At 43.9% G+C, this 23,653-nt stretch overlaps 1 protein-coding gene across 1 annotated transcript in view; it reads right to left on the bottom strand.

Annotated features, from left to right (window-relative positions):
* Positions 1 to 23,109, bottom strand: part of TGFBRAP1 (transforming growth factor beta receptor associated protein 1) — a 63,881-nt gene extending 40,772 nt beyond the window's left edge. Inside the window, 5 exon segments of the mRNA XM_073351273.1 lie at positions 1,061 to 1,215; positions 9,092 to 9,286; positions 15,772 to 16,473; positions 22,839 to 22,862; positions 22,865 to 23,109. Of these exon segments, the coding sequence (XP_073207374.1) occupies positions 1,061 to 1,215; positions 9,092 to 9,286; positions 15,772 to 16,473; positions 22,839 to 22,862; positions 22,865 to 22,931 (1,143 nt within the window). The 5' untranslated portion in view covers positions 22,932 to 23,109.
* Positions 23,110 to 23,653: the final 544 nt, after the last annotated feature.

Here is a 23,653-nt window from a genome sequence, read left to right as displayed (position 1 = left end):
GGGCAGGCGCATGTTGGAAGTTTCGCCTAGGGCATGAAACATCCTTGCACCAGCCCTGTTTGCATGTTTGTGAGGCATTCGTATTCATAAAGCATTGAGACCCTTAGATGGAAAGTTGGTGCTAGACAAATTCAGACTAGAAAAAAGGAGCATTTTTTGTTTATTTTTAATAGTGAGGGTAATTAACAATGGAACAACTTATCAAGGGTTGTGGTGAATTCTCCATCACTGGAATTTTTTTAATCTAGAAAGGATGTTCTTCTAAAGAGATATGTTCTAATCCAATCAAATTATTAGACTTGAAGCAGAACATAATCCAGGCAAGTCCTATAGCCTGTATTAGGTAGCAGTCAGGCTAGATTATCACAATGGTCCCTTCTGAATGCCTTAAAATCTAGAAAATGTTACCCAAGTGATAAGATTTCATAAACTAAAAACAAAGATTGCAAAAGAAACTGATCCACATCCACACAATTGTTTTTTCTCCTTAAAACCAAAATGTCTTGTTCGGTAATCTTAAAAATGTGTAAAATAGTTGGAAAAGTACTTTACAAAAGTTTGCCCATGTGGTTCTTCACTTATTCTCAGGTTTGGGGTTTGTGTTTTTAATTATATTCTCTATAGACCATGATTTCAAAGAAATCACAACACTGAAAAAGTGAGATGATTTTACCATGATGAGGCAACCTCCCCTGCACAAGGAGAGCCTAGATAAAAAGCACAACCCATCTTTCGCTTTTCTATCTATTCTCTTACCATCTCAATTCTATAGCACAAGATCTCTTTACCAGCATGATAGAACATGCACCATCTTTTAATTAAGCCATTAACACCTTTGAGAAACAACTGTAGAGAGAGAAGACATCCAGGCAGCAGTACTCAGCACTGCCAACTCATAATCACTTCCAACTCGGAGTCAACGCAGCAGCATACCTATCTCCTCAGACCCAAGGAATAGGAGATATTAGATTTCTCCCTAGAGAGCTCTCACTCTTCAGTTACTTCTTTGCCACTGGACCAGCTTCCACATATTTTCATATATGTTCAAGGTAGGACAAACCTGAAATTTCTCTTTTGGAATGTTTCTTCGGGCTGCCTTTGCTAAGATTAGGGCTTCTTCCACTCTGTGGCTGCTTAGAAGATCCTGAATCTGTCTTTCTAAAGGTAATGGCACCAAGATGTACACACCTTTATTGGTAGCTACAAATACCTTTCCTAAGTAGAGAAGACAAAAAAATGGGCAATTGGCATTTTGAACAGTAAAAAACTGATTTCTAGAGACTTCATTAAACGTTAACATTGCTATAGAATACAGAATGATATAAAAATTTAGTTGTCGTTTTTGTTTTCGAGTTCTGAAGCTCATCTTTGCAATTAATATATTTAACAGATTTTATACTATACCTTTAAGTTTGTCCCTAAAAAAACTACAAAAAAAATTAAGTCCACTCAAACTAGCAATTTTCTTCGTTTTCACAGGCATTAATGTGTGTTCTAGTACAGAAAGTTTTCTGTACATCTTAGTATATCATGAAACAGTGGGGGAAAAAGGTGCACAGCCTGCAAACCTGTATTTGCATATTTGTTAGGGAAGAACCAAAACCAGAATCATCATACTCTCAACACAAGTGCCACCTTGTTCTGTGACCAAGCTCTTAAATCAGACCTAGAGCAACATACAGCTTATTGCTGGTATATTACTGAGTTCTGAGAGTGGTCAGAGTGTTTTGCCTTCCATTGGCTCACATGGACAGTAACATTGCCTTTGTTGGTACTGCTTAGATGATTCATCCTTTAGTGAACTGTAGACTTGAAAACAAATTCCAGTGCAACCTGGCACAGTTCTACCATAATATACAACGCTATATTATATTTCATGTAGATATGAAACTAAATCCATAGCTAAAGGAAAGCCAACATGAAATCACTTCTAAAGTTTTTTGGCATTATTTTTATGGATATGACCTATGTTTACCAAACAAAAAACATCGGTATTTTCAATTTTTCCACTATCTGCATTTGACAGCTTTTTACATATATCCTGTTTAACCTGTTTCTGATTATCTTATATGGCAACCAAAGAGAGAGTGTTATAAAGTGTGATTCCACACCTACAAAAGGTGGCAGGAGAAGGAGGAGGAGTCATCTGCAAATGTATTACCACAAACTACTCAACTCACTTACAAAATTTTAAGTTGACAGTGTTCCTTTGAAGGAAAAATTTTTGTCAAATTACAAGTGAGGGCTTCACTGACAGACACCTGCTCCACTTTATGCACAATGGTGTCAGTCAGACGACTCGTGCATAAAGTTTGCAAGTGTTACTTTATTCAGTTCAAAACCAAATCTCAAAGAACCATTTAACTGTAGGTTCTTTAAGATGCGTGGTCCCTATCTGCATTCCACTGGGGGTTACACATGCGTACCATGAGCCGGTAGCTGGAGAATTTGAAAGTAGCGTCCATTGGTCCGCGCAGACGTGCCCTGGCTCACCTCATGCCTCCGACCAAGGGGATAAAAAGCGGGGCAGACCGACTGCCTCTCCAGTTCCTTCTCCACCGTGAATCAGAGGAGAAGAGGATGGGTGGTGGAATACAGATAGGGACTACATATCTCAAAGAGCCTCCAATTACATGTAAGTAAACTCCTCCTCTTCTTCCAGTGATGGTCCCTATTGTATTCCACTGAAGGGGATTACCGAGCAGTACTGAAGTAGGAGGAGGGTGCAAAGATGTAAATGGTAGGGCTGAGCAAAGGACAGCCCTTCTAAAGGAGGCATCAGCAGAGGAGTCCTGGACTAGGGCATAGTGTCTCGTAAAGGTGTGAACGGAGCCCCATGTGGCTGCTTACAGATATCAAGAAGGGATACCTCCTGAAGCGATTCCATAGTTGTTGCTTGTGCTCTCATGGCATGAGCTCTTATCCCATGGTGGGGGGAAGGTTTGAGAGTTGATAGTGTAGAATGCAGTTAGAGATCCATTTGGAGATCCTCTGAGTAGAGATCACTTGTCCCCCAAGTCTGTTATAATGATGAATAGTCTCTAGGACTTCCCAATTGGCCTTTTACCTACAAAGACCACCACCAAGGACTGCTGGTCATCGAAGGTGTGGACTCTGTTCCTCTGAGGAAGAGTGCAGTTTAGGAAAGAACACAACTAAATGGATTGATTGGTTCAAGTGGCTCAAGTGAAATTTCAAAACCACCTTGGGAGGTGAATTTGGATAAACGTAGCGGAACTTTATCTTCAAGGAATACAGCATAAGGAGGATCCGCCATCATCGATCCAAGCTTACCAACCCTTCTGACTGAGGGGAATGGCTACAAGGAATGCAACTTTTGTGGAGAGAAGGGAAATGGAGCAGGAAGTTAGGAGTTTAAAGGGTGGCATTGAGAGTGCTGAGAGAACAAGGTTGAAGTCCCACAGAGATGCAGACTTGTGAATAGGTGGAAAGGTTCTGATTAGGCCTTTCCAAAATCTAGTGGTCAGTGGGTGAGTGAAGACTGAATAATCCTCAGAAGGAGGATGGCAGGCAGTAATCGCTACCAAGTGGACTTGTAAGGAGCTGATGGATAGCCCTGATGCCTTTAGAGAAGGGATACAATCTAAAATGAGAGGGATACCCGAATCTTCTGGAATAATGTTCCTTTGATGTGTCTGAGGAGAAACATCATCTCTACTTAGCCAGATAGCATTGCCTAGTAGAATCCTTCCTAGTGTTAGAAAGTATGTCTCGTATGACTGTGGAACATGAACGTTCTAAGGATGATGCCTATCCAAAAAGCAAGCCCTGAGGTGAAGCAAATATAGATTGGCGTGCTTGATCTTGCCATTCCACAAGGTCAGAAGCTCAGGGAATGTTGGGAGGAGGATCGCTACTCAAGATTACATGCACAGGAGATTTAGGAACCAAAACTGTCTAACATAATACAGGGCAATCAGGATAATTCATGCCCTGTCCTACCAGCTTTTGCACAAAACTCGTGACAGGGGTTGTAGCAGAAGGCATGCATAGATCAGGTGATCTGACAAAGGAAGAAATCTCTCGCCTGGGAAGTGGTGACATAGGGCTCCTCTGCAGCAGTGTCTTGCATTTTCTGTTAGTTATGAAGGTGAATAGATCTCTGATTGGGGTTCCCCATAGATCAAAGATATTGTGCAATACCAAGTCATGGAGTTCCCACTTGTGGTCAATTGAAAAATGTCAGCTGAGGGAGTCGGAGCGTATTTTGTTTTCTGGGAAGGTAGGCTGAGGATAGGGCGATTTGGTTGCCGATGCACCAGTTCCACAAGCTGACCTCTTCTGCACACAGGGAGATGGATCTTGAGCCTCCTTGTTTGTTGATGCAGAAGACAGTAATAACACTGTTTGACAGCATAAGGACATAGTGAGTGTGAATGAACAGAAGAAAGGCCTCGGCATGCCTTCTGGACTGCTCATACCTTCAGAATATGGACTCTTGTGGCGTCAAGGTGCCTTGTGCTGCATGGCTGTCCAAGTGAGCTCCTCAACCAAAAAGGGATCCATCTGTAGTAATGGTCCTGGTTTGGAGAAGAGGGGAGAAAGGAGACATCTGCTCATACCTGTGAAGGATCTGTCCACCACAGTAGGGAAGAAAACTACATTTGTAGGAATTGCTACCATGAAGTTCATAGGATGGAAGTTTGGAGAGTATACTAACTGGAGCCATATTTGAAGGCAACGAAGGTGGAGTCTTGCGAACACAGTGACATAAGTGCATGATGCCATATGACCTAGAAGAGACAGGCACGTTTTGACCAGTACTGGAGGGTTGATTGCTATTGGGGCTACAGTATTATTCTTGGTCTGAAACCTGTCCATTGGCAAGTATGCCCTTGCAATAATCGAATCGAGGGTGGCCCCAATGAAGTCCAGAGACTGGGCGGGGTGAGAATAAATTTTTTGGCATTTACACTGACCTTCAGGGAAGAGAGAAGGTGTAGCATGGGCCTTCTGGCATGACTTGGCAACAAGGAACAAGTCATCAAGGCAGGGGAAGACAATGAGACCGAGGCATCTGGTGTGAACAGTCACTACTACAAATACTTTAGGAAGCAGAGTGGGATGAATATCTAAATGAAAGTAAAAAGAAAAGGAGGACTTGTGGCACCTTAGAGACTAACAAATTTATTTGAGCATAAGCTTTCATGAGCTGCAGCTCACTTCATTCATATCAAGAGCTGTAAACCATGTCCTTTTTTATTAATGACATAGCAGGGGCCAGCATAACCATATGAAACTTGAGTTTACAAATGAAGCAGTTAGGGTGGTAGTGGTGGTGGAGAATTATTCGCCATATTTCCTTATACACCAAAAGAAGGGCATAAGTCAAATAAAAGCTGCCCCCTTGGTATTCAGGGGACACATGTTCTATTGCTCCTCACAGTAATAGGGAGTCTGCCTCTTGCTTGAGAATAGTCTTGAGAGTAGTCCCCAAAAGTTAAATGGGAAGATGACTCTGGAGGAGGTAGGGATGCAAACTCATTCACATAGCCAGAATGGATGACATTCAGCACGCACTGATCTATTGTTACTGCACTCCACACGTTGACAAAGTTTACTAGACGACCTCCAAATCGTGTATGAAGGTTGGGTAATGTTGGGCTTAGTGGCTCGAAGCTATTGAGGTCCCATCAAAAATAGTGCTTCTTTGGGGGGTTGAGATTGGGATGCCATACCTATTGCAGAAGGTGCAGGTCCTTTAAACCAGCTGCCGTTGAGTGGCAGTTCATAAGTAAGGCTAAGATTATGTCATGGAGGTTACGGAATCTGTGACTTCTGTGACCTCCATGACATTTTCCATTTCAGCCCTGGGGCCCCGGCAACTCCCAGCCACTGGCCCCACAGCTGGGGGACCCTGGAACTACCAGCTATTACTAACACCGGGAGGGGACTCTGGAGATCCCAGCCACAGTGGGTGCTGGACTCCCCTTCTCCCACAGCAGGGCTGGGACTCAGCCCCATTTTATCACTGTTATTTTTAGTAAAATTAAGGACAGATCACGGACTTTAGTGAATTTTTGTTTATTGCCTGCGACCCATCCATGACTTTTACTAAAAAAAACAGTGACAAAATCTTAACCTTATTCATGGGGCAGAGGTAGCCCTATAGTCCTTCCAGGTAGGCATAGAAGGATGTCAGTCTTCTGACTGAATAACTGATTCATTGAAAAAAGAAAAGGAGTACTTGTGGCACCTTAGAGACTAACAAATTTATTGGAGCATAAGCTTTCGTGAGCTACAGCTAACTTCATAGGATACATTCAGTGGAAAATACATTTGGGAGATTTATATACACAGAGAACATGAAACAATGGGTGTTACCATACATACTGTAACGAGAGTGATCAGGTAAGGTGAGCTATTATCAGCAAGGGTGGGGGGGAGGGGAGAGAACTTTTTGTTGTGATAATCTAGGTAAGCCATTTCCAGCAGTTGACAAGAACGTCTGAGGAACAGTGGGGGGGGGGGGGGGGATGATGATGATGTGATCCTCCACACTATTCTGAATCTTTCCAGGTAACCCTGACACACACAACCATGTCTCTCTATACCTAACAATGCCAGTAGCCATGGCTCTACAGGATGTGTCAGCAGCTTCAACTGCAAATTTGAGGTCGTCTTTGCTATTAATTTGCTTCATCTATCACCACCTGGAAACAAGCTCTGTCCTGTTATGGAAGACTGTCAGTGAACTCTGCAAACTTGGAGTAGTTCAGGAAGCTGTATTTGGCTATTAGTGCCTGGTAGCTGGCTATCCTGAACTGAAGGCTAGATGATAAGAACATCTTTTTCCCAACAGGTCTAGACACTGAACCTCTTTGTCCACAGCAGCAGACCGGGGGTTGCTGTCTAGCCCTTTTGGAAGCTGCTTTGACCACCAAAGAGTTGGGAGATGGGTGAAAAACAAAGATTAGCCCCTTACCAACCTGAGTAAAGGACGTCAAGGAGTTTGCTCTAGGATTCCTGAACCTCTTCAAGAGGAATCTGTAGTTCACCAGCAACTCTACGAAGATGATCCTGGAACTGCCTGAATTCACTTGGGTAAGTAGGAGTGGAGTGGGGAGGGAGACAAAAGGGGTTACCAGTTTGTCTGGAGATGAAGACGGAAGTCTTGCTGGATCCAGCACATAATGCTCTTCCTTCTCTGAGGGGAGGCAAAGAGTAACTTCCTAGCAGATCTGACCAACTCTGCAGGGGTGTATTGGTCTCAGGGGCCCCAATATGGCCAGTAGGAAGAGTTGAAAGGGGTATGTGGAGGCATCCTGGCAAGGGGCGACAGCAGCTCAGAGCTAAATGTGGAGATTAATCCTCAGGTAGTGTAATTCTTTTGGGCAGCAGAGGATACGTAGGGTAAGGAAACAAAGGCTCCTCGGTTGCTTTGGAGTTTCCTGATGAGGAGAAAATTTATTCCGGTTCCAGAGGTGGTACCATCAGTGCCACTGGAGAGAAGCTGCACCTCAAGGAAAGAGCAGGAAATGAACTTCAAGTTGTTGACTCCCCAGGTGATGTTATAACATCTCTGGAAAGACCCAATGGAGGGGATTCTGGATCCACCAGTGTGAAGATGTCCTGTTCAGCAGCATGGGACCCAGTCCTCCCCAGTGCAAGCAGGGTCATCTTTGCCCAGACCATTGGAGCCAGAGAGGATGCTGTCGAAGACCGCTATGGACAGGCAGTGAACATCTTTGTCAGTGCTAATGGATCCAGAGGTTTTGGAGGTGTGAAGCATAACGGTACCAACAGATCACATTCTGTTATCAACAGAGCCCAATGTTTAAGAGCTTTCTTGTCAAGCCTCTGGGGCTTAGTACATTCTAAGTCCTCTTGGGTTGAGATGCTAGGCTTGCTCAGAGCTGAATGCGACTTCTTCAAAGTGGATTTCAAGAAAGGCAGTCTCATGCGTTTGAGAGTGCTTCCTAGGTTCCCGAGAAGAGCTATGAGATCTATGAGGGTAGATTCTCTGGCACCAGCATTGGCCTTAGCAGCAGGAGGCTTAATCCTTGCTAAGTAAGGCCACTGTAGGGCGGGGAGGGGAGGGGAAGAAAGTTCCCTGGCCTGCTCTGATTGAGGCCTCATGGCCTTTTCCATGAGGTGTTTTTGAAGGTGGAGTTCCTGCTCTTCTCAGTGTGGTTGGGGAACTTGAGGCAGATATTGCACCTCACTGTGATGTGAGCTTTTCTGAGGCAGTACAGGCAGTGTTGGTGGTTGTCGCTGATCCAGAAGGATTTCTGGCAGGAAGCACAGAGTTTGAAGCACGGAGTCCTGTGCATAGTCCAGTACCCACACAAGGTGGGGGGTGGGGTGGGGGGGAAGAAGTGTTCCCCCAAAGATGAATCTAGCATTAAAAACTATGAAGACACTAGAGGGGTAGCTGTGTTAGTCTGTATCCACAAAAATGAGGAGTCCGGTGGCACCTTAAAGAGTAACAGATTTATTTGGGCATAAGCTTTTGTGGTTTTACCCATAAAAGCTTATGCCCAAATAAATCTGTTAGTCTTTAAGGTGCCACCGGACTCCTCATTTCTATGAAAACACAAACTATTAACAGTACAAGATACTAAAAACTATTTGCAAAGCAAAATCTTATCATAAGAGACAAAGCTGAAGCTACAGACAGAGGTTCTGACCCGGATCATGTGGTAGTGAGAAGGAACTGGAGAGGAAGTCGGTCTGCCCCGACTTTATCCCCTCAGTTGGGGGCACAAGGTGAGTCAAGGTGCATGCGCAGACCAACAAAAACCACTTTCACATTTTCCAGCTCTGGGCACAGGATGCACATGCATAACCACAGTGGAATACAATAAGGACCATCACTCAAAGAAGAACAAGAAGTTTCATTTGCAATGTTTTATAGGAATATAGGACATAATATTCTTTAGCGAAAATGCTATTAACAGCAGGATAAAGTGTTACATTTAAGGATGTTCTATTATTGTGTGTTTCAGGAGAAGTAGCTTGTTCTTCAAAGGAGCCTTTTTTTTTTTTTACTTTATATTATGTCAGCATAAAGTTTGATTTTTAATGTTCCAAGAAATTCATGCAAAGAGATAGGTGTACTAGCTAATACCTTCAAAGTCTTGTAGGATGTGGCCTTCCTTAAAAGATAGGGTCTGTTTTAGTAGTTGATCCAGCATGCTATGCACTGTAATAAACTCATCATCAAGAGCAACTACATAAGGAAAACACAGGGCTGCTCCAATCACATTCTCTGACCAGTGCACAGGAGCACGCTGGGAAATGCCATCCACAGTTGCAAACATACCTGCAAAGAAAGGGAAGAAAGTCTGAAGCTTAAGCCAAAGCCTGGAGTTTTCCAAGAGTCAAGCACTGGAACCTTTCTTGCCGTGAACCCAGGATTATGAATAATTTACAAGTGTAAACAATGAAGGACTTTTTTACAATGGAAGGGCATTTCTGTTATACTTTTTACAAAACACTGAATCTTCAAGGATCCTGTTGCAATTAGACATTTGTTGATTAGTTATGTTCAAAGCAGGATACAAAAAAATTCTTGCATACAGGAAAGTGATACAAGCTTCATTTCAATGCTTATTCCTCCTAGATGTAAATAATTCAAGTCCAAAAAACTTACAGTGAACTATTTCTTTTAAAAACAAACCATGTGTATGCATTTTGGATGCCCTTTAACCCAAACCAGCATTCCATGAGCCTGTCCCTTCTAACATTGTTATCTTAGTTAAAAATATATATATATATATATATTCCTACAGGTTGCCTGAGCATTCTTCCTCTTGCAATTTGGCCTGTCTACTCCCTTTAACATCTCAAATGCCAGCAGAACATTCCAGTCCCCAAGTTAATTCAATTCACCCATATTTCCTGAGTCAATTGCTATAGCAGAGTGAGGGCCCCAACTCTTTCAGAAGAGAGGGTTTTTTCCCCTTACAAGGCATGCATCTACAAAAATTGAAAAATAGTCCAGAAAGAAAGGCAGAGGTTCTTGCAAAGCAAATTACCACACAAGGCAAACAGAAAAAATACACTGAAAATTTTATAAAAACACATTAAAAATGAAGATACAGTCTCCAAAGTCTTAGTAAATTTTTAGTAAGGCTCTTTCCACTTAATTTATGGTTATTTTCTCTGCTATACGCTACGTATTTTGGATTTTTTCAAGTAGCCATTCAATAAGTTTGACTCATCTCTCTCTTTTGGATCATTTACCACTAATCAAACTATAGACTTTAAGAATCTATATCTTCCTCCCCACTTCCTCTCAGATTTATGCAGCATCTCTGTTCGGAGAGAAAATCCAATTAGCACTTCCAAAAATTGTGCAGTAAATTCCTTATGTCAAATCCAAGCCACACTTTTATACAGAATACTCAATATCTAGAGATAATAATAATCACTTAAATTAGGCCTCATAATATACAAAGTTTAGAATGTTTTGGTTTTAGTGATAATTTACAGGTACTCTAGACATTTAAGTCCTCTGGAATAGGTAGAGCCTGGGCAGCAACAATATAGTACTTTCTCAAGCCAATTTCTGCCTGTTTACCTCACCCCTGAATCTGAAAGGCCTAAGTAGCTCGATTACATGTTTGTCTCCATCCTCATCTGAAATTGCCACCACCACTGCCAATTACTGCCAACATTGGTAGTTTTTGTGATGTGGACATGTGGCTACTGGGAATTAGAATGAAATCAACTTATTTCACATAAGAAACTGAGTAACTATGTGATGGTAACAAGTGTTAGCCACTACTGAACTACAGTAGCTTCAAAAGTGGAAATGTAGAGGTTTTTCCATTTATCAATCTTCAGTCATCCAGACACCAGCATTTTTCTTTTGAAGCATGCTACTGAGCACGCACATAAACAAGTCAGGCAAACTAAGCCTCACTTTTCTTCTCTTCTGCTTTTGACTTTGTTTGTCAAAATGGGATATGTCCAATTAGGTAAAGTGATAGACCTTTTGCCTACCACAAAAGCTGATGGTATTAGGAGCTTTCCAAGTGGGTGAGAATAGGGAAGAAAACAACTGTATTGGTAACTGATGACTACACAGTCTGAACAACTGTGAGGAAATGCACCACATAACCTTCCTATTCTAGTCTAGTAAGCATGAGTGGAAATGATAGCCAGTATGAAAAAAAACAACCCTCATCAACATCTGCTCTAGTCCTGTCTACAATAAGGCTCAAGTATTAGTTGGAACCATGTTTGAAATGATTATTGTTAGAAGAGTGATAACACTTAAATGCCAAGATATACAGAACCTATGTTACAAAGCAGCTGTAAAACTGTACCAGGAAAAGTGCTGGAGGCACTGCTTACAGTGAAGGAGGAGATATTAAAAATAAAAATTTAGAAAGTTACAGTGAAACAGAATAAAAGGGAAGATGTACAAATTCAATAACAGGCAATTTAAGTAATGAGACACAAGCAGTTAGACACTGTCTAGACTAGGGAAAAGGCATGAAAAATGAAACCCAGGCCAAACTTATGTTAAAAACAGAAGAATGGCCATACTGGATCAGACCAATGGTCCATCTAGCCCAGTACCCCGTCTTCCGACGGTGGCCAATGCCAGGTGCTTCAGAGGAAATTAACAGAACAGGGCAATTAAGTGATTCATCCCTTAACATCCCTTTCCAGCTTCTGGAAGTTAGAGGTTTAGGGGCACCCAGTGCATGGGGTTGCATCCCTGACCATCTTGGCTTTCCCAGACCTGAAGAAGAGCTCTGTGTGGCTTGAAAGCTTGTCTGTCAAACAGAAGCTGGTCCAATAAAAGAGATTAAAAGAGACAAGGCTGGTGAGGTAAATATCTTGAGTAATTTTGTATCACCTGCAAACTTTGCCATCTCACTGTTTACCCCTTTTTCTAGGTCATTTATGACTTTGTTGAACAGCAGTGGTCCCAGTACAGTTCCTTTCAGGAGCCCACTATTTACCTCTCCCCTTTCTGAAAACTATCCTTTGTTTTCTATCATAACCAGTTACTGAACCATGAGAGGACCTTCCCTCTTATCTCATGCTTTGCTTAAGAGCCTCTACTGAAGGACCATGCCACCAAAGGCTTTCTGAAAGTCCAAGTACATTATATCCACTGGACCACCCTTGTCAACATTTGAGGACATCCTCAAAGAATTCTAATTCCCTTTACAAAAGCCCTGATGACGCTTCCCCAACATATTTCTGTGTCTGCTCATTCTGTTCCTTACTATAGTTTCAACCAATTTGCCAGGTACTGAAGACAGGCTTACTAGCCTGTAATTGCCAGGATCACCTCTGGAGCCTTTTTTTAAAAATTGACCTCACATTAGCTGCTATCTGCCAGTCATACAATGGTTGATTTGAGCGATGGGTTATATACCACAGTCAGTAGTCCTAAATTTCATATTGGAGTTCCTTCAGAACTCTTGGGTGGATACCATCTGGCCCCGATGATTTATTACTGTTAAATTTATCAATTTGTTCCAAAACCTCCTCTAATGACATCTCAATCTGGGACAGTTCCTCAGATTTGGCATCTAAAAAAGAATGGCTTAGGTGTGAGAATCTTCCTCACATCCTCTGCAGTAAAGACCAATGTAAAGATTTCATTTAGCTTCTCCGCACCCATCTTGTCTGAGTGCTCTTTAGCACCAAATGGTCCAGATGCCTCACTGACAGTTTGGCAGGTTTCCTGCTTCTGATGTATTTAAAATAAAAAATGCTGTTAGTTTGTCTCTTTTGCTAGTTGCTCTTTGAAATCTTTTTTGGCCTGCCTAATTATACTTTTACACTAATGTGTGTTTGAACACACAAAAAGATACACTGATGAATTGCTGTTAAACACAACATATTTTCCTACTCTAGACTTAAGTCCTAGAAATTATGCTAGGTGAGACAGGAAGAGGGCCTAATCTGTCATTGTCTCTAGAACTTTCATGTAGCAATAGAAACTAAAAACAGAACAGTATTTAGCTAGTTGAGGAAGGCAGGAAAGAAAAAGCAAGAAAATTAAAAAGAATGATCCAGTGCAGAAGTGGTTGAAGTGGATGACAGGAAATCTTTGGTGTGGAGTTTCTTTTACACTAAAAGTAAATAAAATAAAATGAAAAATAAAAAGGGGAAGGTAAAAATGAAATTCTTTAGAGAGACTTATTCAGAAGTAGGTGTTAAACAGATTGATTAGATAAAACAAAATATATGTATCCACGTTGATTTTCACTGCAGCACATCAAATCTGCAAGTGCCAGTCTACATTTAGAGCTAGAGCAGGGGAGGGCAAACTACGGTCTATGTGCCGGATTAGGCCTGTCAGGGCTTTCAATCTGGCCCACGGGATTGCCAGCCCTGTGGTAGAGCAGGGCTAAGGCAGGCTCCCTGCCTGCCCTGGCCCCGTGCCACTCCCGGAAGCGGCCTGCACCATGTCCCTGTGGCCCCTGGCAGAAGGGGAAGGGGGCAGGTTGCTCCACTGTGCGCTGCCCTCACCTGCAGGTACCACCCCCCGCAGCTCCCATTGGCCAGGAACGGGGAACTGCAGCCAATGGGAGCTTCAGGGGTGGTACCCACAGGCAAGGGCGGCACACAGTGGAGCAATCTGCCCCATCCCACCTCCAGGAGCTACCAAACATGCTGGCCGTTTCCAGGAGCGGCGCAGAGCCTGTCTTAGCCTGGCTGCGAGCTGCTGCCACCCTGGAGCTGCTCAAGGTAAGCGGTGCTGGGCTGGAGCCCGTACCCAAAACCCCTCCTGCATCCTGCACCCCAACCCCCTGCCCTGAGTCCCCTAACCCCCTACCCTCAGCTCCCTACCACAGCCTTCCTACACCCCAACCCCCTACCTTGAGCCCCCTTCTGCACTCTGCACCCCCTCCTGCACCCCAAACCCCTGCCCTGAGCCCCCAGCCACACCCCAACCCCCTGCACCCCATGCTGAGCCCCTTCCTACACACCCTGCACCCCAACCCCCCACCTCAGCCCTACATTCAGGGCCCTGCATACAATTTCCCCATCCAGATGTGGCCCTCAGGCCAAAAAGTTTGCCCACCCCTGAGCTAGAGTGGTAAGTCACAATAACTTTTTGCCATACTATTTTGAGGTTACTCGTGCAAAGATAATCTAGATATTAAGCACAGTTGTCCAAGATGGGGATAAAGGTTCATCCTGCGAGTGACAACAGCAGGATATGGCAGTTGATTCTCAACCTCTGATAACTCAACTGATATACTGATGCATCACTTCACTCTTTTCAGGGCAAACTGGTGGTCTGACCGTTCTAGTCTATATAGGTTTTTATACCATGCTCATCACCATAGTATCTGAGTGCCTTCCAGTAGTGCATTAAGCAACATAACTATGTACGTCAAATGTTTGTTCTCTCATCCTCTCTTCAGAGGAAGAAGCAGATGCACTGGAGTGTCTTAAAACACCCTCCCAAAACAAGTATACTTGTTGGTATGTGTTTATGTAGAAGGGAAGGTCAAAGAAAAGTGCCCTGTCTTTGGCCAGATTGGCAAGGTTTGTAATGGACTGTACTTAACGCTTCAGACACATAACCAACAAATCCAGTAAATTAAACATAATTGAAACAAACCTAATTGGTAACAGCAGTCTTGTAAATGCCCATAGCGGCTGGATCCCTTAATGCATTTTGCAAAAGCTGCATACAGCCCTGGAGTTGGGACCTTGATACTTGAGACAGACTGACTATCTCCTTATGCCATATTGCTACATGCTACACTTATGATTGGAGAGGCACTCAAACTGGCTCCCCATCAATCTGAGAGAAGTTCTGGTAGTAGAGTATTCCCTGTGAGGGGCCTTCAGCTCTGAAATGGACTTGCCTGTGATCAGAGAAGTATACTAGTCTTCAGAGCACACCCCAAGACAGCTACAGAGGAAGTAGGACAGAGAAATCAGATCTCCCAGGAAGAGGGGACTTTGATGTTTTGCATGCAATCTAGTTCTTTTTTCATAGTTTATGGCAGAATTCCCCCAAGGAAAGAAGTTCTTTTTTAATTTGTCTAATGTAATTATTATTATTATTATTATTCCTGAAGTCCATTATGGAGCACTACTAATTGAGCAGCATCATGGGGAAAATTTAGGCAAGTGAGCAAGGCAATCAAAAAAGTAATTTCTGCTGCTATGCTGCAACATTTATAAGGACCCAAGGTGGAATGCCAGTTCTAAGACTCCTCAAACAACACTTAATGTTAGTATTATAGTGAAGTGGGTGTACCAGTAGCTCTCACACTGCTTTATGAAGATGGGTGAGCATAACTATCTTTCAGTGACGAAGAAGCAGACATACTGATTTTAACTAGCTTGTCCTCAGTCATGCAGCAAGTCTGGCACAAGAAAATTTGGGTTGCCTGAATCCCAGCTTCAGTCACTATAGCTAGAATTTGATACCAACAGCTTTTAAAATTTAATTTGGTTCATACTTTTGTTTGCCCTGGGCAATGAGACAGTAGAATTTATTCCACCTGAATTTTTCTATTTCACTATAGACACCCCAGAATCAAATTTATCTAGATCAATTCAAGTTTACCATTTTTAAAAAGTGTTATGCAAATTTTGCAAACTTGTAAAACCATGCAATAAGAACACCCAGGACTAGTTTTAGTGACTTACTTATCCTTCAATTTTCAAGTATTGCAAATATAGCCTGCAAGGAAATGCAGCATTTATTCTACATTATGGCATCAAATACTGAAGTTACCTCAATCTGGAAAGCTGATCGTGAAATGGAGAGAAACTTTAAACTGGAAGTTTAAAATTGTTTAGTCTCACCTAACCCTCCAGGTCCAGCCAGCAGAAACTCCTGTCTGCCTATCCTTTTCACAATTGGCCGTTTCTCATCACTGCAATAAGGGAACAGATCCTGGGAGATGCCGGTATTATAATTCAATATGATATATTGTGTAGTGAGAGCAAGGCACAAGTAATGACCATCTACAGCCACGGCACAGGGTTGCTCCGGAGTGGACACTTCCTTCACTATCTGGACTCTATCCTCATACACCATAAACATCTGGATGGTCCGCCGTTTCACTGAGATAATGCAAACTTCTACACAAAAAGGGTCCCCACTCATAGGGTTTTCATTTACTGTGAATGTCACAGCTCCCTTGATTCTAGCTCCAGTGGGGATAGGTTCCAGGTTCATCATGTTAACTAATGTTATTGTGTTGTCACAAAGCACCAGTAGCCTGTTGAGTGCTGAAGCTGCTTTCAGCTCACTGACTGCTTTCTTGAAGCCCAAGTATTTATGCAATTGTTTGGTGGCAGCAAAAGTTACTTTTTCAGCTGATATCTTCTCTTCCAGTAGAAAGTGATAGACAAAGCAGTCATTGGTTCCAATATAGAGGTTTTTCCCACAACACTCAATGCATTCAACGTTGATTCGAGCTTTGTCTCCCATGAGCATCTCCCGCTCAACAGCAGGAACGAGCTCGAAGGCCTTCAAACTCATTGTGTCTTCTGGATGATCTGCTTTGGAAGGGAGAAAGAAATAGCATTTTATTCACATCCACACAAAAGGAAGGCCAAACATCATCATGCAAAAAAGTTATCAACACAGAACATCAGATTGTCAGTGCTCTCAGAAATATATACTTGAATCAAGTAGCAACCATTAGTTTGAGTACAATACAGTTGGCTAAGTTAGCACAGTAGCGAATATGAAAGACATAAAAAACAAACTGCAGTATGTCATTGTAAGGCTGCTCCTGAAACAAAGCAGCCACTAACACCAAATTCCAAAGCAATTTGTTAGAAATTGGACAAAATTGCCAACAGCATCCAACTCAATAGGGCCCTGACAATGACTGGGGCTCCTAGGTGCTATTACAATACAAATAATAAGAGCATCTAAGTCCCACTGACTTTCAATGGCCTTAGTCAATTCTGAAATCATTACCCTCTGTCTTTAATATGTAAAAGGCTTGGCTATCATCAAACTTCTAATGAAGGACAGCCTTCAGGTTGATAAGTTAACATCTCTCACATAGCACTTCATGCCTCTTTGATCAAATTTAAGTTAATGACAATCTAGAATGCCTTTATAAAATTAGCCATTCAGAAATCTTCTGCTTCCAATCATTGGCATATTCCACCCTCAATATGCACATAACATCTTTTACTGTTAAAAGGCAGTGCACAAAGAGAGTATACAACATATACCCTCGAGCAATCTAGATTGTGGTGAGTATATTCAAAACATACTTCTGACTCAAAAGAAGTCACCTTAAAAAGGAAGAAAGGAAAACCTTTAGGGGACTGAATAAATTGAAGTAGTATGTGTAAAGGGTGCAGAGAAAATGGAAGCATTTTGGTTAATTCAAAGCATAGCTTATTTGAGACTACAGCTGGTCACTCTGGTGCATAAACAAACAGGCCTCTTCCAATTGCTAGATTGTTACTTTCTAGTTTTACCCTTCAACCAATGGAGCTCCCAAGTGGTCACTAGTGTAACACAACAGCAAGCAAGCACCTTATTCTGTGTCTACATGTAAAGACACCAGCATATTTTGGGCACTGTAGAAGTAACTTTTCATAGCATGCTAAAAATCGAAAAAATCCAGACAAGAAACTTGGGGGCACTAAATGCTGCAGAGACAATTATTGCTTTTTCTCAATTTAAAGAAAAGTGATTTGCAAGATAAAAAGTCTAGGTCTAGTTTAGTCAGCCACAAAGAATCCATTTTAAAGCAGAAGAAATAAACACTAAATAACTTAAAATGTTGGTGCTGCAGAACAGCAGTTCAAAATAACCCAAAACTGCAATTTACATATTCCAATATATTGAAACAGTTTAGTACTTTTAGTGTACATCACATCTTTCAAAACTCATTTTGAGAAGGTCAAATTATATTTTTAATTATAGCTTGAGGGCTCAAGTTAAAGCTGGAGTAACACACTACACACAATCCATCGCAAATCTCCCAGATAACGGGAGCTTTGCACAAAAATAAAGAGCCATATGGTACCCTCACATAGTGACTACGTTTTAACTGGAAAGTGTCAGTTTCATTCTATGAGGAAAAATTAAGAACACTACTATTTCTGAACTCTATTTGACTATCTGCATTTGCAATTACTAGATTTACCCACATAATTGCACACCCAATTTATTTGAAAATGTGGCCCACAAAGTGTTCTCATGAGGTTTAAAAGTCAACACCACAAAAATTAATAAAAAGAAAAGGAGTACTTGTGGCACCTTAGAGACTAACCAATTTATTTGAGCATAAGCTTTCGTGAGCTACAGTCGAGCTGTAGCTCACGAAAGCTTATGCTCAAATAAATTGGTTAGTCTCTAAGGTGCCACAAGTACTCCTTTTCTTTTTGCGAATACAGACTAACACGGCTGCTACTCTGAAACAAAAATTCATAGGTACTGTTCCCTGTTCTCAGAGTTATTGGTCACACTACTGCACTGATTCACTTCAGAAGCTTCTCTTCGCAACCATTATCTATGAGCACTTTTCCCTATATGACCGATATATTCGCAGATTGTGAATCTCATGGATCGGGACCTGTGCAAATCACAGTTTTTACTTTAATTTTTTAGAAAATTCACTATAGTGTAAATGGCCAAGTACTGAATTCACAAAGTTTGCATGGAATTAATTTTACAACTAAATGTGGTCAGTTTCAAGGACTGAATGATATTTTCACACAGCTCTATAAGATAAATAATTTTTTTGTAGTGAAGACTTCATTGTAGACATTTTCCTTTTTATAAAAAATGGAAAGATCATGATTTGGAGGCATTTACATGATTTCATGGAAATCATGATTTACACAGGATCCTCCTACATATGGATAACTACTACAAGGGGATGGATCCAACCCACAGTGTGGTTGTTTGATACCAATGTAGATCAGGTGTCAATTATAGTTTCATTATATCCAAATTAAATTTGGAATACTAAGGTTAATTTCCCATTTAACATACCAAATATTAGGCAAACAAGCATGCGCGTCATCGATGAAATCGGAGTAGTGACTAACTTTTCCTACTCAAAGAGGCCTTTGTCCTTAAGAATTGTGAACCACCAGAAAGCAGCTCTCTCACATCCCTCCCTAACAGAGTTGGTGAGGAAGTAGAGTGGGTGACAAACTTAGGCCTGGTCTACACTAGCTGAAGTCGATATACTTAGATCTACTTACCGCAGTGAAGACACCGCGGTAAGTCGATGGCTGACACTCTCCCGTCAACTCCACCTGCGCCTCTCGCCCTGGTGGAGTCACCGGAGTTGATGGGAGCGCATTCGTAGTTGATTTATCATGTCTAGACTTGATGAGTCTTGAGCAATTTCCCTCTAATTTGTCCCTAAAACCTGAGAATTCTGACTGGTCTTTAGTCAGCGTACAGACTGATGCTACTCTGAACATCATTTTAATATATTTTAGAGTTAGAGGCCTGTGGGGGAAGTCACAAGTAATGATTATTAGTCCACAAGTACTTAGAGGTAAACAAAAAAAAATAAAGTCAAATAAAATGCATGTGTCCTAAACAGCTACCTGCACAAGTACAAGGCCACCAGTACCACCAAAACACTACTATTCATCATTCAGTGAATAAATATCAAAGCATTAAATATGAAAGTTTCCATAAATGTTCCCAAAACAGTCTACTTTTGAACAACTAGATCACAGAAAAATGTAAGCCTTCTCAGAAAGACACCACCAGAAACTATTTGGGGCCAGTGTTTTCAAACCTGGGTCATTAAAGTTAGACTCCAAAATCCATTTTTAATCATCTGCATAGAAGTGGCCTGATTAAAAGGAGATAAACAGCTGCAACTTCAATTTAAGACAGTGAGTTGCGAGTGCTAAGGACCTTTGAAAAATCAGGTCACTTCTATTCAGATACTTAAAAATAGCTTTAGGGGCATAATTAAAGGTATTCAGGTTTTTAAATCTGGGCCTAGGGCTCTGTCTACACTGCAGCAATACACCTCCCCCCCCCCCCCAACTCAGGCAGCGCAGGGGGAGGGGGGGGAGTGGAGAGAGAGAGACAGAAGGGAAGACACACTGCTGCAGGGCTAAAACTTGCCGAGGAGACCTTAGGGCTCGGGCTGGAGCTCAGGCTCTAGGAGTCAGGGACCCTCCTCACTAGCAATTTCCAGCTCCACAGCCCAAACCCTGCAAACCCAAGCCGGCTGACCCAGACTAGCCATAGATGCTTAACTGCTTTGCAGATGTACTCTGAGACCTAGAAACATGTAAGTCACATTTAAAAAAGACAAACTGATTCAAAACTCAGTGGGCTTGTCAGCTAATAGTGACAACAGTCACACACAGAATGATGTTAAGTAGAAGCATTACCAAGCTGTTTTTGACTATGTTGTTTGCTGCTCTGCCTTCACAATCAGTACCTTCTAGATCATTTAAAATTGATCAAAATAAATGTGTACCTGAATGAAAGAGGAGAGCCTATTCCAAAATAGCAACTATACTGGTTAAGAATCTCACCATGAGATCAACCTGGCCAAATTTTCCTCTAGGCTGAAAGGTAACGGAATGTGACGTGCTCTTACACACAGCATTTTCCAGGAATTGCCAATTAAATCCCAAACTGAAAAGTTTATCTGTGCTATTTTAGAATTGCCTCTTCACATAGGGCTTAAATTAGATTTCTTACTTTAAGCAATGAAAATAGACCCTCAGAATGACAATGTGAATCTCTAGGGCAATGTAATCACATTGTCCCACAATATTATCAGAAGGAGCCGATGAAGGGAGCTGTAGCTCACGGAAGCCTATGCTCTAATAAATTTGTTAGTCTTTAAAGTGCCACAAGTACTCCTTTTCTTTTTACAATGTATACAGTAAAAGAATTGCACCCAGGTTGGCTGCCAAACCAAAAACCTGAAGAACAGCCTGTAGCCCTGAGTGAAAAGCCAGCCCCTAGAGACTTGAGACTGGCCTTCTCACCTGAAGCTGTCAATATTCACTCAAAGTTCCTGTAGCCCAGGGTAAAAATGCTGATTGCCAGTAGGAGAGCTATACAATTCTGGTCCTGACCAAGACTATTATTTTTTAAAACTTTAGAATGAAGGGGGATAAAAAACAGATACTCAAGTAACTAAAAGAGAAATACAATCTTTCTGTAAGGTAAGGTGCTACAATCAAATCATGCAAGTCCAGGGGAAGATGTTCTCTGGCAATATAGATCTAGTTCCTAGAGAAAATAAGTGATTGGGCTATACAGGAGTACGGTTGCAGAGAAAGTTTTTTCAACTTAAGTACAATCTGTATGCTACATCTTTTAAAAGTGTATCTGATTAAATGTTTTGCAGCATGTTGAGTCTTAAGCACATAGCCCTGGAATATGTACCCCGGAACGTGCTGTTCCTTGTAAGTGCCAGATTCCATCTCTCTCAGAAATACCAAGGGAAGTTGTTCCCTACTGAATATCAGTAGTGTGCTCCCTAAATAAGATACAAGGTAGCATCCATTGTAATTAGTATTGTTTCCATTACATTCAACATACATAAAAAATACAATATTCTGACTTTAAATATAAATTAAGAACTTTCTGGCAATATCATTGGAAAGCCTCCCCCCTCTTCAGGCTTTGCCACATTGATTAGTCAGTACAATGTAGTATGCAGTGTAGTTGTAGCCCTGTCTGCCCTAAGATATTAAGCACACAAGGCAGATGTGGTGATCAAACAAAAACACCCTATTCCCCGTGGGTGAACACTTCCCACAAAGGGATCACTCTCTAACTGACCTAGAGGTCCTTATCCTCAAAGGAAAGGTGCACAACCCTTTCAAAAGATGAGCCTAAGAGCTTAAATTAATAATTCTGCTAGACGCTAAAAATCATGGATTGAATTGACACACAGGCTTTAGGGCTTCTTACAACAATCTACAACCCACTAACTTCCCTTTCTGTCCCCTGACCGCACAGATGTTAAGGGGTCACTCTGCCTTGAAGGGTCCCTGGCAATAGGGGCTAACCGTTCCGCTGGGAGCACCTGTCCCAGCCCCAGAGAAGATCACCCTGCGTGGCTCAAAAGCTTGTGTGTGTCTCTCTCTCTCCCCCCCTCCCCGGCAGATGTTGGTCCAACGGACGCTACCACCGCCCCCACCTCGGCTCTCCGGTCTTTACCCCGTAGCGCCCGCCCCGCCCCGCGCAGGGCAGCTCCCTGCGGCTCTCAGGCACGAGTTGCACCCCCAGCCCCGGGCACCCGCTGACGAACCAGCTCCGGCCACACAAAATGGCTCCAGCAAGTTCCCCTGCAGCGCCGGGAGCGCAGCCCACGCCCGGCTCCCCTTCCCGCCTCGGGCCGGCGCTGCCCTGCACACAGGGCCGGGGCCGGGCGGCGGTTGGCGGCTCAGCTCCGCCCCGCCCCGGGGCGTTGAACGCGGCCCCGGCCGGGGAAGAGGCTCCCAGCGCGGGAGGGGCCGACGCTTACCCGGGCTGTCAGGGCCAGGACCGCGGGCTCCGGGGCGGCTTCGCTGGTGGCGGCGGGTCTCCGCCCGCGTCCCGCCCCGACTCCCAGCCTCCTCCGGAGGCGGCTCCCGCGGTCCTTCCGGTCACATGGGAGGCGCCGGCGCGGAGCCCGCTGACGGACGGGGGGTGGGGGGAGGTCGGGGCGTGAGGCCGCGGGGCGGGGGGAGGAAAACGCGCCGCCCCCTTGACTTGCATGGGAGCGTGGCCTGAGAGAGCGCGACCCGCAGCCCCGCCCCAGCCAACCTGCCCTCCCCCCCCAACCAACCAACCAACCAACATCCTCTGCTCCCCCTACACCCTTCTCAAACACCCCCCCCCGCAGCCTCACTCCCCCACCCCCCCAGCTCTCCATGCCCTCCCCTCCCGCCCCCCCCCCGGCACTCACCTGTCCCGTGCAAGCCACGCCCCCGCGCACAGCTGCTCGCTTCCCCCACGCACTTCTTGCCAACCAACAAGCCTCGCACACGGTTCCCTCCATTTACGCCCGCATGTGGACATTCATTTCTTCCATACCTCACCCAGGGTGGCCAGGCATCCGGTTTTCAACCGGGACCCTGGCGGCTCCAGTCGGCATTGCCGACCGGGCCATTAAAAGTCCGGTCGGCAGCGCAGCAGGGGCCTGAGGCTAAGGCAGGCTCCCTGCCTACCCTGGCTCTGTGTGGCTCCTGGAAGTAGCCACCAGGTCCTTGCGGCCCTCAAGCGCATGGGCGACCAGGGAGGTGCCATGCGCTGCTCCCACCCCGAGGGCTGGCTCCGCAGATCCTATTGGCCAGGAACTGTGACCAATGGGAGTTGCAGGGGTGGCACCTGCGATTGCGAGGGCACAATGTGGAGCCTCCCTGGCCTCCCATCTGCCAAGGGGCTGCAAGGATCTGGCGGCCAATTCCTGGGAGCCACTGTAAGTTCCGTGGGGATCCCACACCCCCTCCCGTACGCCAACCCCCGGCCCCAGTTCCGAGTCCTCTCGCGCGTCCAAACTCCCTCCCAGAGCCCGCACCCCACACGCACTCCAACTCCCTGCCCCAGGCCTGAGGCCCCCCCCACTGTATCCCAAACTCCTCATCCCCAGCCTCACCCCAGAGCCCACACTCCCAGCTGGAGCCCACACTCTGAACCTGTTGGCCCCAGCCCAGAGCCTCCTCCTGCACCCCAATCCCCTCATCCCCGGCTCCACCCCAGAGCCTGCACCCCCAACCAGAG

Source organism: Lepidochelys kempii, chromosome 1 (assembly GCF_965140265.1).
Source record: "Lepidochelys kempii isolate rLepKem1 chromosome 1, rLepKem1.hap2, whole genome shotgun sequence".
Lineage (NCBI taxonomy): Eukaryota > Metazoa > Chordata > Testudines > Cheloniidae > Lepidochelys > Lepidochelys kempii.
Note: the sequence above shows the minus strand (reverse complement) of the source record. Positions and strands in the feature narration are given on the sequence as shown.